At 40.3% G+C, this 13766-nt stretch overlaps 1 protein-coding gene across 2 annotated transcripts in view; it reads left to right on the forward strand.

The window, feature by feature from the left end:
• Positions 1-13766, forward strand: part of IL1RAPL2 (interleukin 1 receptor accessory protein like 2) — a 393210-nt gene that overhangs the window by 272760 nt on the left and 106684 nt on the right. For both annotated transcript variants that reach the window (XM_055818354.1, XM_055818355.1), the window contains exon 6: positions 8067-8141. In XM_055818354.1, coding sequence (XP_055674329.1) covers positions 8067-8141 — 75 coding nt within the window. The remainder of the gene's footprint in view (positions 1-8066; positions 8142-13766) is intronic.

The following is a 13766-nucleotide window of genomic DNA, read 5'->3' on the forward strand; positions in this document are numbered from 1 at the left end:
TGTTTATTTTCAAAGATGGAGACGTTTATCCTTTGACAACATTTTGTTGCAGTGGCTTTATTTCTGTTACAGCAGATGACGGATGGAGGTGCAATAATTTTGTCAGCTTGATACTTTGGTGAAGGAAAGGCACCTCAACAGCTGAATGCTGAAAAACTGTTTTGACTGGCTGATAGAACATACAGCTAATGGGAGAACAGCGTCCCCATATAAACACAGCCTCACAAAGTCACATTTTTATGAATGAGTTGCTTCATGTGGTTTTCCACTGCTTTTCACCTTGTGTGGTAGTTTACTGCTGTGCCAAGAAAATGAAAAGCAATCGCTCTGATCTGGTAGCAAGACTTGCTGAGGAACGTGTGTTAGAGGCTCAGTCCACAAAGTAGACTTGCTACGTAAGTCCAGGTGGGAGCCCTTGGCTCTTTAGACAAGCTTTTAACTCTGTAAGTGCACAGTTTGGTCCTGGCAGCCAAGACTCTAGCTGTTACCTTTACATTTACATCTGCACAATTGGCTCACACATTTGCTTAGGTGTAAGCAGCAACATAAAAGATAAGGCAGTAGCAGGTCAGGCCTGAAGCATTTTACTGTCAGCCATGGAGAAATCTGTTGGCACAAGCTGGGATTTCAGATGAGCCAAAGGGAGTTAGGTGCATATTATTTTAAAGGTATAATGCTGAGCTTGTCTTAGCAACATGTGCCCTCTGGTTAACATACTGATGTAGCGTTTTGCACACAGTTAGTTCCATCTTCATCTATGGTGTGAAAGTTGCAATGTCGCTGCCAAGATTTTTAGATGCCAAAGTAGATCTCAGCCATGCCTGGAAGCATGCGTATTTGAACTAGGAGTGAACAAAAGCTTAACTTTGGGTGTGAGCTAGTTTCAGATTAAAGATTTGGCATGCTGTTCTTTGCCCCAGAGGATGCTATTCAAACAGATCGGTTCTGCTGTCAAAAGGTTAGCCAGATTCTTGATTGAATGATACTAGAGGCTCTGTGTTAATTAATGGTGGGAAAATGCCAGATCCTTTGATTGAAGGAAGTAGGTTGGCATGTAATTGTCTCACAGAAGATTTGAAACAATTTTGTTAATTCCCTGTATTCTGATTCATATTTGGATAATTTGTCCTTTCATCATTGCGAATTACATGAACAAATGTCCAGGAGGTACATCAACAGCAAAATTATAGAACAGCAAATGTACTTTGGGTGCCTGTAACAAGAAGGGGAAAAGTCATTATCCATCCTGAGGAAGAAGAAAACCCTTCCCCAGCATTTGACCAGTTCTTAGCCACAGGTGTTAACATTTTCAGCTTTCTGCCTTCATCTCCCTTAGAAGAGTTATCTGGTCTGGAAAACACTCCAGCTGTGCTGAGTCAGAAGAAAGGCGCCCATCAAATCACATGCAGCTGGATTTCAGTGCATGACCCTGGTGCTGACTGACTTCACACTGGCAGCAATTTGGGTCCTTGGAGCTCAGGTGATGCCTGTTGGCTTAGAGCATGCCTTTGCATGGCATAAGGGGAAGGTGATCTGCATTAAATTCGAAAGTTTTGTTTAGTGAGCTACTCAAAAATTGCAGTAAGAGACTTGTGTTCATTGTAGCAACAGCTTGGGCTGTCTGTCTCTCACCATGGTTGCTTTAAAGTGAGTCTGACTGGAGTGGGGAGAGTACTGCAAGGCTGCTGCAGAAGGAAGGTAGGAAACAGTGCAGGGAAAGAGGGCTGTGTCAAATAATAAACTGTGAAGGAAGTGGTGCTTATGAGATGCCTGGTGGTTTTTCTAACTGGTTATCATTGCTTATCCCTAAATAACAATATCCTAAGGCTGTATGTTTTCAGCTGCTTTGTACTTCTTCAAGAGAAGTCATCAGTGTGTTGGATGTATGTTTGAATATGGAATGAGAGATTTTTGAAATAGACTGTTGTGAGAAAAAATGAGCCTCTAAGCTCTTATGCTGTGTTGGCACTTAGAAGCAGGAGCTGCTCCTTCAAGACTGTTTTCTTCTTCAGTTGGTCCTGTGGGTAGCTAGACACTGTTCTGTGCAGCAAGTCGTGCTCTCCCTTGTCTGCTAAAGGTCAGTGTGTAACTAATTGGAGAGACCAAATCTTTTGCAGGTCTCTTTGCTTTTCTGAGGCATTTCTCCTGGGGCAGCATATTCCTTGCACTTAGGAAAAAGAGAGAATAAAAGTATCATGTGTTTTGGGAAAGAGAATGCACCTAGATGAACAGTGGCAGAGGATCAGATTAGTGTATTGATTTGTACAATGCTGTGCCTTTAAATCTCTTATGGAAGAACCCCATGACGAGTGTTGGAATCACAGCAACTTGGTTGTTGTCTTAAAGTTTATTACTTTCTAATAGCGTGAACATAAGCATAGAAGGAAACAGCACTTTAAGCAGTCTCCTAGCAGTCTGGCTGCTAAACAGCCTCTGGCCATGTCCCCAGGCTCTTATGGATGGCAAGTGCATTGCCAGGTGCCTCTGGGTGAAGAAATATCTTTCCAACTTACCGTCCAGCACATGTGACTTCAAGTGATGCCCCAGGTAGCATGCCTAGTGTTACCCTGGGACAAAGCATAGAAGCCCTGTGTGAACCTTCCTTTCAATCTTAATTCAGTAATGCAGTGATATCAGCTGATACTTGCATAACCAAATGCAGCCAAAGCTGTCCCAGCCTGTTCGTGGGATGAAATCCTAGAACAGCGAGTAAAGGCAAAACCCTTAGTGTGCCACATTGTCAGATCTGGTGTCTTGCAAAGGTAGGTCTATCTGTGAGGCCACAGGAATTGTTGCTTTGGGGAACTAATACTGTCTTTGTTCTAGCGGCTTCACCATATAACTATTGCTGCTCAGAGCAGCCCAGGGGCATGGTGTTTTCCGGGGGTCAAAAAAAAAAAAAATGTAGACAGCTGCTGTATCCCAGCTCTTTCTGTGACAGTTCATGAGGTATATTCATATTTCTTTTGAGAAGTACTCTGCACTTTTAATAATAGGAAGAGTGTTTGCAGTGCATTTAGTTGTGGTTTTGTGGGAGGTGAAGTGTTACATGAGAATGCATAATACTGTTAACTTCATTAAAGGCATGTTGATAATACAGTAACAGCAGTAACTTTGTTCTACTTCCCCTTAGAATCACAGAGTCATTTAGGTTGCAAAAGACCTTTGAGATCATAAATCCAACCATTAACCCAGGATTGCCAAATCCATCACTAAACCATGTCCCTAAACACCACATCTATGTGTCTTTTAAATACTTCCAGGGATGGTGATTCCACCACTTCCCTGGGCAGCCTGTTCCAATGCTTGACCACCCTTTCAGTGAAAAAAAAATAAATCCTAATATCCAATGTAAACCTCCCCTGGCACAGCTTGAGGCCGTTCCTTCTTGTCCTGTCACATCTGAGTGGAGCAGCAGGTCACTAACCTTTTCCTCTTGGACTGTGAGGACTTGGAAGACCAGTAATGAGTAGTAATCAGAGCACCATACCAGACAAGGGTGTTTGCTGGTAACATCTCTGACCCATGCTGCAGGGATGCAGCAGACTTCCCTATAGGTTGGATCTGGTCAGTCTGTCTGGCCCTCTGTTCCTCTAGAGTAGAGTTGCTGATGACAGCCACCTTTCTTTTCTTCCTAGCAGAGCTGGTCATGATGCTTGGGGCTGGCTGACTCTCCCCTCTCTCTAGGCAACGCCTCCAGCCTGGATTAGCTTTTGTCTGTTATCATTTTCTTGGCCTTCAGGTTCCAGAGCTGTGCATCTATTGTGTAGGGGACCTGGGAAGGTGAAGTAGGTTGGAGGGTGATGTGCCTGCTTCCCTGAGTAGGGACCTGTTTCTATTCCTCCCTGTCACTCAGGACCCCTCCATATGCCTGGTGGCAAGTAGGTAGGGGAGCCTCTGTCTTGTGATGCAGACTGATGATGTCGGCTTCTTGTGTGCCTTTCTATCAAGGCTGGAAATCAAGAGTGTTGCACACCTATAAAAAACTATTTTGAGAATTAAAGAAGCTTGTCTTAGAGGAATGGGCATTTGAATAAAGGTTGTTTGTGGATTTTTCTGTCGTGTACAGAGATCATGAAATATTAGAATCCCTTATAGCTGAGAATATTGTATGTAGTTATATTGCCTTACTGTTTAAGGACCAAAAGTGAATTTCATAAGGTCAATAAGAGATCTGATGTCTGACCTCTAAAATAAGAATGGCTGTTGTCTTCTTTAAACACATATGACATTGAAGAGCCAGCAGTTTATTCTCTTCTAGACTCAAAATCCCTTTGGGCCATTTCAGTTCTTACGTAAAGAGCTTTGACAGTCTGCCAGTTCATTATAATGATTATTCTCCAAGAACAATATGGCAAAATAATAACCATTTAAAATGTGACATACAGGAGCACATTTAGAAAACATCTGAAGACTGCAAGTAAAGCTAAGGGAAGCAGTGGGGAGCCCTGGTCAGACTGGGTTGTGAGGGGTGCAGGTGGGAATGAGATATGAAAAGAACATTAAGCAAGGAAACTCTGAGCCCACTGGCACAGAACTGATGCAGCTACCCCAGCAAGTTTTCTCCACATCCTACAGTGCACACAGAGTACAATTCAGTACCAGAGGTGAAAAATAGTAATACAAGAAAAGCCTAAAAGTAGCAACAAAAGTTTGAAAAACTAAGAAAAAGAAGTGTTGCTAGTATACCAGAAAGTGAAACTTTGTTGAGGCTCTCCACAAAGTACAAGAGACCACACTCAACTGGGATGCAAGGTTTTGGAGTGTTTGGGCTTTTTCCTTCCCCCTGATGCATTAAATTTCCACCTAGAACAAAATGTACCTGGTTTATCAAGTTGTTTAGAGATCAGCCTGAGAATGCAATTCTTTCTCCTTTACTTTCAACTTTATTCCTTTCAGCCCTTACTTAGGAGGTTTAGTGTGTGTGCTGGGCTTTAAACACCTGATAACAACCTGAAGGAGTTGGTGAGTGTTGCTTGTCCTGACCTAGTCTGGAAAAAGGGTGTGATTCTGTTAATACCGGGGTTAAATCCCAAAACCCCTTTGTAGCCACCAGCAGGTTTTGCAGCAGGCCTGTGTGGAAGCTGCAGCAAATAGTTGCGCGTCTCTGGCCGTAGCCATTCTCTTCTCTCTGTGCTGAGCAGCCAGGGTACTTCTGCAATTAGATATACAGGCCAACATCTTGCCTTCCTAAGAAATCTGAATTGTGCACTTCCTAGGCCAAAATGCATTTTCTGGAGATTTTTGGCTCATTCTTGTAAGAAGTTACTGACCTCAGTTGCACAGGGGCAGTTAAGAACATTGTTGAATTTTTAATACCCTTGTAGTACTTCCTTTTCCTCTCTCCTTCCAGCAGGCATTCTGAGGGAGTCTGCCTAGGCAGTATAAAAACCAATACTGCAGAAAAGCAATATTGTCAGGTTGTGACTCTAGTGATGAGGTTCCCTCTCAGCAGATGCCAGGGCCAGACATCACTACCTCTAATTTTCTGTGATGAGTTGAGGGAAAATGGCAAGCAATACCTATGAAGAGGTCGTTGTTATAGCTGGCAGTGGGTTACAGTTCAACTAATGTAATTCTAGTCTAGTGGCTCTTGCTTCTTGCTAACTTATTATTTATTGACAGGGGTTTTTCATGTGAGGAATTAAGAGTCTAAGAAAAGCAGAGCCCTTATACATGTTAAACAGAAAAATGTCAGTACTGAAAATGTACTTTCACTCTCATGTTCCACCTTACCAAATGTTCTGGCTATCAACATATTGGGACTTCCTGGGGAATGTTCTTTTTTCCTGGAGTGTTGGGAATGAGCCTTGCTCAAAGAAGGTGTGACCTTCAAGTGAGAAATTTACTGTTTGAATTAGGGTGGAATCTGTGGAGAAGCTGGATAAATACTTATCCGTCTCTCCTTGCAGTGGGATTTTATAAGGAAGAGCATCTCAAAAGCTTTTAGCAATTTAAAAGCATATGTTGCTTAACAAATCACCAGTGGAATGTGTTCCAAAGTCCCTTGCATTTGATGCCCAAAACTACTTAGAAGTTTTCAACTTCAGTTAGGATTGAAATTCCTTAAAATGCAAGTAGTTAGACTGTACTTACACACATAGGCTTGGCAGTATTTTAGTCTTATTCTCTAATGACATTCAGATGACTTAGGTACCTTAGCACAGCAAATTAATTATTTGTTTCTGTCAGAAATTTTCTACTTACAGGCTAATCTGCAAATAATGCGATTGTACAGGTAGGTAGTCTTGATGTTGTTTCTGGGTCAATCTTGTGACTTTGTATTGGACGAGCATTTTTGAACTGCTGAATTCTCATTAACAGAATTTCCCATTTATCTTTCATTCTGAGCCGTGCTTCTGGTTTTATTTTTATATTTAGTATTTTAATATTTAATGTTTATTTATTATTTATTAACATATTATTATTTCAATAGATGTGATTTTTTGTTATATATTTTAATATATTTATATATAAATTTATATAAAAACTGTTATTATTTAATAGCATGCTGTTTCAATCACTTTGGAGATTCCCGCATTGTCCTTGTGGGTAAACTGTGCAAGGAGTTCTTACAAATACACATGATTTTGATCTGAAATATTGACTGCTGGCTTGTTACTGAAATGCCTGTTTAATGATAAGCAAAGCATGGCTGTAGCACCAGTGGAAGGAACGACATTTTCATTTCAGTGGAGCTGGGGAATTGGATTGTGCTGACAATCACTTAAGGAGTTTAAAAACTGGTGTCAACTGTAAAGCAAAATCAAGTAGGTATTTCTTTAAGACAAGCTTTCATTTTCTGTAGATGTAAAAATGTTTTGTAGGTTGACTCTTCTTTTTTTATTATTATTTTTGTAGCAGAATAATTCAGCTGCCTCCAATTTCATGCAGCTGTCATTTGATAGCTAGTTATCAGAGCTACATTAGTGAAACATGTAAGTCCTGCAGCTCTGCTTCAGCTGCTCAGCCAGATTGTTTTAAAGTCCCATGGAAGGTGTGTTGAACATTGATTCATGCTGGAGCAGACTGAGGGAGAGATGTCTTCCTAGCATACCAATGGCTCAGGCTGAGTTGGGAGCAGAGGCTGGGAGCTTGCAGAGCTCAAGCTTTCTCTACTTGGTTCAGGGAGACCTGCTGCGCCAGCCATGGGCAACTTTCAGCTTGAGCTACCAAACCTCTGGGTAGACTTGTTTCCTATCACATCAGTTAGTGCTGAGGCTTCTGAGGCGATCAGGGCAATTTTGCCTATAGTCTTTTCTTGAAAAATGCAAATTAATTTTGCAAACTCCGATCAAATAATTTCAGGAGATGAATTTTAACTGGAAAAGTTTTGAAGTAATTCTGAAATGTTTAATTCCGTGTGGTGCAAGATGATATATTTGATCAAAAAACAGTTCTCCCCATCTCCAGGAATACTCAGTCATTTATTTCAAGCAATTTACAAAACCTTTTTATGCTGTCTGGTACTCGGCTCTTAAACCGGGTGATGAAGTCTGCATCTGTAGCTGTGCTTTTGTAGTAGTATTATCTGTGACTTGGTGGCAGGGTCCCCACTCAGGCTTCGGGAAAATGGTCCAGGTGCCCGACGTGGTTGGGTGGGAGTGTAAGCTGGGTGTGAGGCTGCTGGGGTTCATTAGATAAAATTATGCACAAGTTTTCTTTGAGCATCTATAATACTGTTTTGGGCAGACATAAAGATGTGTTGAGACTGGTCACACTGAAATGATTTGGTTGGCATTTCAAATTAATTAAGTACACTAGCTTTGCAAGGTGAGAATCTAAAATGCTTGATCTAGTTATTATATGTAGATAAAAAGTGAGACATGGAGTTTGTTTTGCTGCTTTGTATTACAAATGTAATTCCTGAAATAGCTTCTTTTGAATGAGTGGGCCACCACAGTCACTAGGAAGTGGTAATGCATTGGCAGTGCATAGCCACCTTATCTAATAAATGTTTACATGCCACCAAGTATACAAACATTTGATTGCTTACATTACAAAGCTTTTCTTTTGCAGTCATTGGTCTCAATTTTTCCATTACATTTTCTCATTTTCTTTTCTAGCTTTACTCACAGACAAACCTCCAAAGCCATTGTTCCCCATGGAGAACCAGCCAACAGTTATCGATGTCCAGCTGGGTAAGTCCCCTTCTGGGAATAACAGATCCTAAACTTCCATTCTGGTAGCAGATGGGAAAAATTGAAAATGGTAAGAAAGGTTTAGTGGTACTGTCATTACATGCAAATCAACCTGCAACTTCTCATTTATAACTGTAGAATTTACTGCCGTGGCAATTTAAAGGAATGAACTTGTGTAACATCAGGGGATGGCAGTACTAATTGGTTAGATTGGGTGTTAGATAAAAAGCACTGCTGCTCTTTTTAATATATGATTGATAGATTAATATTTGTTTAGATGGGTGCTGTATTGATCAATTGATGTTCATCCTATCTAAGACAAATATTCTCATAATAAAGTGCTGATTCATTTAAAAGTTAATGTAAATCAGTGCATTTTCAGGTTGTTTTGAATGTTTACCGGAAATGGTTTTTGACTAAAATGCTTGTATGCTTTTCTCACTCCTATTATATATTCTTCTGTGAACGCACATCTCCAAATCTCAGCTGGCAGCCTGTATTTTCTCTCATGTCAAGAAACACTAATGTTAGAGAGTTCTTCTAACTCTGGGGAACTGTGGGGCATCTTGGTGCTGAAAGAAGTCTTTGGCTTTGAAGTCCCAGAGGTGGTTTTTTCCATGATTTGGAAACAGATTTCTAATTTGGAGAGGGAGAATTGGAGTTCTTGTTGAGGACTCTGGTGCCATGAGCTTAAATTAGAAGAGATATGTTGCAGATGTGGGTTATTTGCTTTGTGCTGAAGTGGTGGCGTTCTCCTCCTCGAGCCTCGCTCTCTTCCTTTTATACCAAAGCTGGCTAGGGTTCAGTGGTGGAGTGGTGTTTAAAGGCAAGGAGGCTCAGAATGAAGCATTTTAAGTGGGCTGATAATATTGTGGTAAAGCTGTTTGGTTTTGTGAAAGCCTACAGGGTCCTGCTTGAGCTGAGTACAAAGGCACATCCTTGTTCTTAAACCAGGTGCCTAACAATTTCAGTGGAGCACTTAAGATGCTATGAAGTATTCAAAAATGGGGCTTGAATCCTTGAATGTGGTTATTGGATCGTGATGAGAATAGGAATCATTTGTGACCTTACCTAATCAAAAAGATTAGCTTTCTCTCATATACCTGAATTGACTCAGGAGTCTGTAAGGGCTTGTGTGAAGGAAGACGGGAGTGGATCTGGGAGGCAGCCAGTGCCAGGTGAATTCTGCAAACAGGGGCATATGTGTGTATTCAGGTTCCCCTTCACAGGACTCATGTCTGTAGCTGAGCAGAAACTGGCTGTAAAAGGGGGAAACACAAAATGGGTCTGAAGCTGTAGTCAAAAGCTCACCAGAATTAACAGCAAAACGCAGTCATTGAAGTTTGGATCAGCCCAAAAGGCTGAATTCAGTCTCCTGGTCCAGCTTCTTAAAATTCAACTTTCTAATGGTTTCCTTTGGGAGCAATCTATCCCTGCATACATCTATGTAATAAAGGCACACAAAGACTACGCGTCTTTGTTTACTGAATTTTTATTCCATCTTCATTTTCTCTTCCAAGTTCCCCTGTTCCATCAGGACTCTGTTGGTTTTGCACTGAATTTCTTCTTTTTTCTGTGTGAAAACATTTTGTTCTGACTGATTAAAAAGAGGTTTGATTTTAAAAAAATGAAAACAAACCAGCCCCCTCTTCTCCTTGGAGGTATGGCTCAGTAATAGGATTTTGGAATATCTCTAGAGAGAAATACAAATCTTGCATCTTTATATGCTGGAATGTAATCCATTAGTTGTCCCCTAAGATCAGGGAATTTACATATGATACTTTTTTTTTTTTTTCTGTTATTTAGTGAGTTTGGTTATTGCCACTAAACCATACTCATATTATGCATAAAAGATTAATGCATATGAAAGAACCTGAACTTATTTCTTTAACGTACAATGAAGTTCATTGATTTCCCTCTTCAATTTAAATGGCAAATAGAGCTAGAAAATTCTTAGGGAGTGCCTTCATCTTGTGGAGGCCACCTGCAGCTTTGGGCTGGGAGACTCTGCTGACCTCTGCAATGTGCTGCAGACCCTCACTGTGCAAGAAAGGGAATCACTTGATCGCAGCAAAGTAAAGGAGGAGAAAGTTATATGTGAAGTCATCTGCTGAAGTACTTTTCTGAAATCTTGCTAAGCTCATAGGAGTTTTGAACAAGTGACATGCTTCAGTATTTCATTAGAAATCAAGGCACAGTTTTGGTGTTTTACAGGGCCTTTAGCCCAGGGACTCAAATCACCCAATATGCATGCTTTTTCAGTGGTTGTGCAAGTATGAACATGCCATTAAACTACAAAAGAAACAGAGTTTAATCCATCTACTTGTTCTGCAGAGATTATTCTAGATTTCTATTGGAAAACTAATCTTTAAAGAAATAGCTGTCTTTGCTTTATAAGCAGAGGAGATTAATAATTATTTACTGTCTTTATCTTTAATGATTAGCACAATGCAATGCAAAATCTTCCTAGAACACTAGGCAGTGGCCTAACTGTTTAGCAGCTTATTTGACCTGATTGCAGACTTCAGTATTCACCTTTTGGCTTTCAGCTTTTATAAGAAGATTCACATGAAAATAGGTATGCACAGTTCTTATTGACAGTAGATAAAAGAGTTCCTTCAGGCTTCAAACATGGTCCAGAGCCTGCCTTGTTCTTCTCAAGGAGCATGAATGTACTTTTTGCTTTTTCCATTTTTGTTTGGAATGTGACACAGATCAAAACCAACCCTGTCAAGGTTAGAGAGAAGCAGAAACTGGAATTTGCTTCTTTCTTGTTTTCTGTATTTGCTTGTGCTGGAGAAACAGAACCAGAGAGAGGAGGGTTGACAGGAGGACAAAAGAGCATCCCAGAGGACTAGAAAAATAGTCCAAAACAATTTCACTGTCTCAGAAGCCTTACCAAGTCAGATAGTCACTTCATCTCTGGGCCTACCTAGAAGATGACAGATTTTTTTATTGTTCATTTGCTGCTCCCTTTTCATGGAGGAAAAAAAAAAAAAAAAAAAAAGAAAAAGAAACAAGAACCCACAACATAAAAAAAAAAAAAAAAAACAAAACCAAAAAACACCCTTTTAATTTGGTTTTGTAGCTCTTTGCATTGGGGTCAGTGTAATAACAGTTCTTCATTGCAGCACATTTAATCTTATTATATCTTGATTTTAAAAAATAATGCTTATTTATACTATATAGTATATGTTTTTGCAAATATATGACGTTAATCTGATAATGTTCTTCCTGGAAAAAGATATCCCTGAGTTGTCTTCATGACATTAAAATCATGTCTGATAGTATAAGCCAAAATACATACAGACCTTCTGCCCAGGAGATGACGTGGCTTTAGCAGGAGGCCTTTAAGATTGCATTTGAAGAATTTTATGCCATAATTCTGTACTATGACAAACTTGGTTTGTAAAATGTGACTGTCTCCACGTAAAGCTCTGAACATGAATTTATTAAAGGTTATGCCCCTGTCATTCAAAGTAGTTGTTCAAAGACCCCCTTTTTTTTTTAGAGCAGGAATTTGCTGTTGCCTTCATTGACCGTATAAACCTAAGCATGTATATGGATTGTTCATATCAAATCCCTGAAGTTAGAGAACTCCTTCCGTGATTTAGAAAAGTAAAGATCAAAACCTTAGTCAGAATTCTTGAGGCTGTAGTGCAGTAAGTTTTAAAAATCTATTATCTGTTTTCACATACAGCTCTTCTGACAGTAAGTGGAGCATGCTGTGCTGTAAGTTTTAAGATGACATGTTGGTACATCACTCTGCTGATTTCTTAATTTATTTTTAAAATACTTCTCTGGCTAACTTTGTTCACTCTTAGTGCTTTGAGACCATGGAAAGGAAGATAACTGATCCTTTGTGTTTTGATTACATAATTACAGAGTAGGTTTCTTCTCTGAACTAGCTCCTTTACACAATTCTGGTAGCATCAACGAGCCAAAATCTGACTGATACATCAGTACTGTGAGTTACTGCACTGCCATCTCTTAGCTGATGTAAAAGCAGCATGACAGGAACATAAGCATTTGCGGAAGAAAGGAAGCACGGTTGTGCTCAGCTGATTCTTGGCTGGACAGTGACCTGTAAGGATCTTGTAGGAGCTATATCTACCTAGTCTACGTATATGCAGCTCTGAGTTGTCTAGCTTGCACCATGGCTGCTATTTTACAGTTGTGTGTTCCACAGAGTATCAAAAAAGCTAAAAATACAATATCAAAATAGTAGCTGTCTGTTAATTCTGTACCATGTATTACAGTGACTGCAATGTTAAGTTTGTCTTTTCCTTATGAATGAGTTAGTTGAGACTGGAATGAATGTTTGCATGTTTGTGTCTATATTAATTGAATATATAATTTATGTATCATTTGCTTTTCGACTAAGTACTGGTTTTGTTTTCAGGCATTTGCATAAGAAATGTAGCAGGAGTCTTAGAAAACAAAACAAGAAACATCTATGTTAATTCATTTACTGAACAGGAAAAATGTCAAGGGGCTTAACTCACTTTTGTCATAGTAGTTTCTCTGCTTCTAAAGATGCTGAGAAAAGGAAGCACATAGTTTATGAGAATTGTCATATTTCCTAATAGCTGACCTCTTCAGAAAGATTTTGTTTCTAGAAGATTTAACAGTGCAATTCCTTGGGACTAGTTATTAAGCAGATCAATAGAGCTACTGTAAAACAAGTGCAAGGGAATATACAAAGTTACATCTGCTGACAGGTATGGGAATAGAATAAAAATAGTTTTTAAAAAAGCCTTTTTGTTTGAAGCACTGGCTGGAAGGAGTCATTTGGGAAGTGAAAAGCACACTGATACTCTCCCATGGTCAGGCCTCTGACTATTGTGCATGTGCCTTTTGATTTGCTCTTTCATTAAATGGTCACATATGATGACTACCGAGGAATGTAGCAGGTACATATGCAAAGCAGGTATCTTAGATGTTGGTAGCTACATGCTGCCCTCCTGCCTGCCTTAGCTCCCACCAGGTATTCTCCAGCCTAGGGCTTAGCAGGGGGTCCCAGATGGAGATCTGGGTTTCTGTGACCTCGGCCAAATCCAGAACTCTGCGCCTCTTTCCCTGTGCTACTCCTGCTCTCTGCTCAGCTGGGGCAGCACAGAAGAGGCAGAGCTTGAGGAATCAGAGGTGACCTGATCCAAATGGCCCCTGAGCAAGCAAAGAGGTTGAATTGGGAGAAAGATGGATCTGAGACCCAGAAGTGATGTCTGAGGAGGACAAAATTAAAGCTTAGAGGGTAAGGAGGAGACAGGGCTGCAGATACTTTTGAAAAAAATAAAAATTTTCCCTTCCCTGCTTTTTACGTTGAGATTTGGAGCTCTTGTCACTCTGTGTGAAATGTGGCGACAGACTACATACACATTTGCAAGGAGTTCTCAGAGCCCAGTGGGAACGAGACGTGGGCAAAGCAGTGCGCTGGGCTTCGGCAGCTGATGTCCGAGTGGCCACAGAATATGTTCAGACTGACTCTTCTGAAAGCTTAGAGCCTGATCAGACTCTAGAGGATTTTCCTGGGGGTGTCTTGTATAGAGACTATTTGCCATCAAATGGGACATTGCTTCTCTTAGGGTGAAAAGGAGGAGACAGAAGGAAGGAAATATCTTTCCC

Source organism: Falco peregrinus, chromosome 13 (genome assembly GCF_023634155.1).
Source record: "Falco peregrinus isolate bFalPer1 chromosome 13, bFalPer1.pri, whole genome shotgun sequence".
Lineage (NCBI taxonomy): Eukaryota > Metazoa > Chordata > Aves > Falconiformes > Falconidae > Falco > Falco peregrinus.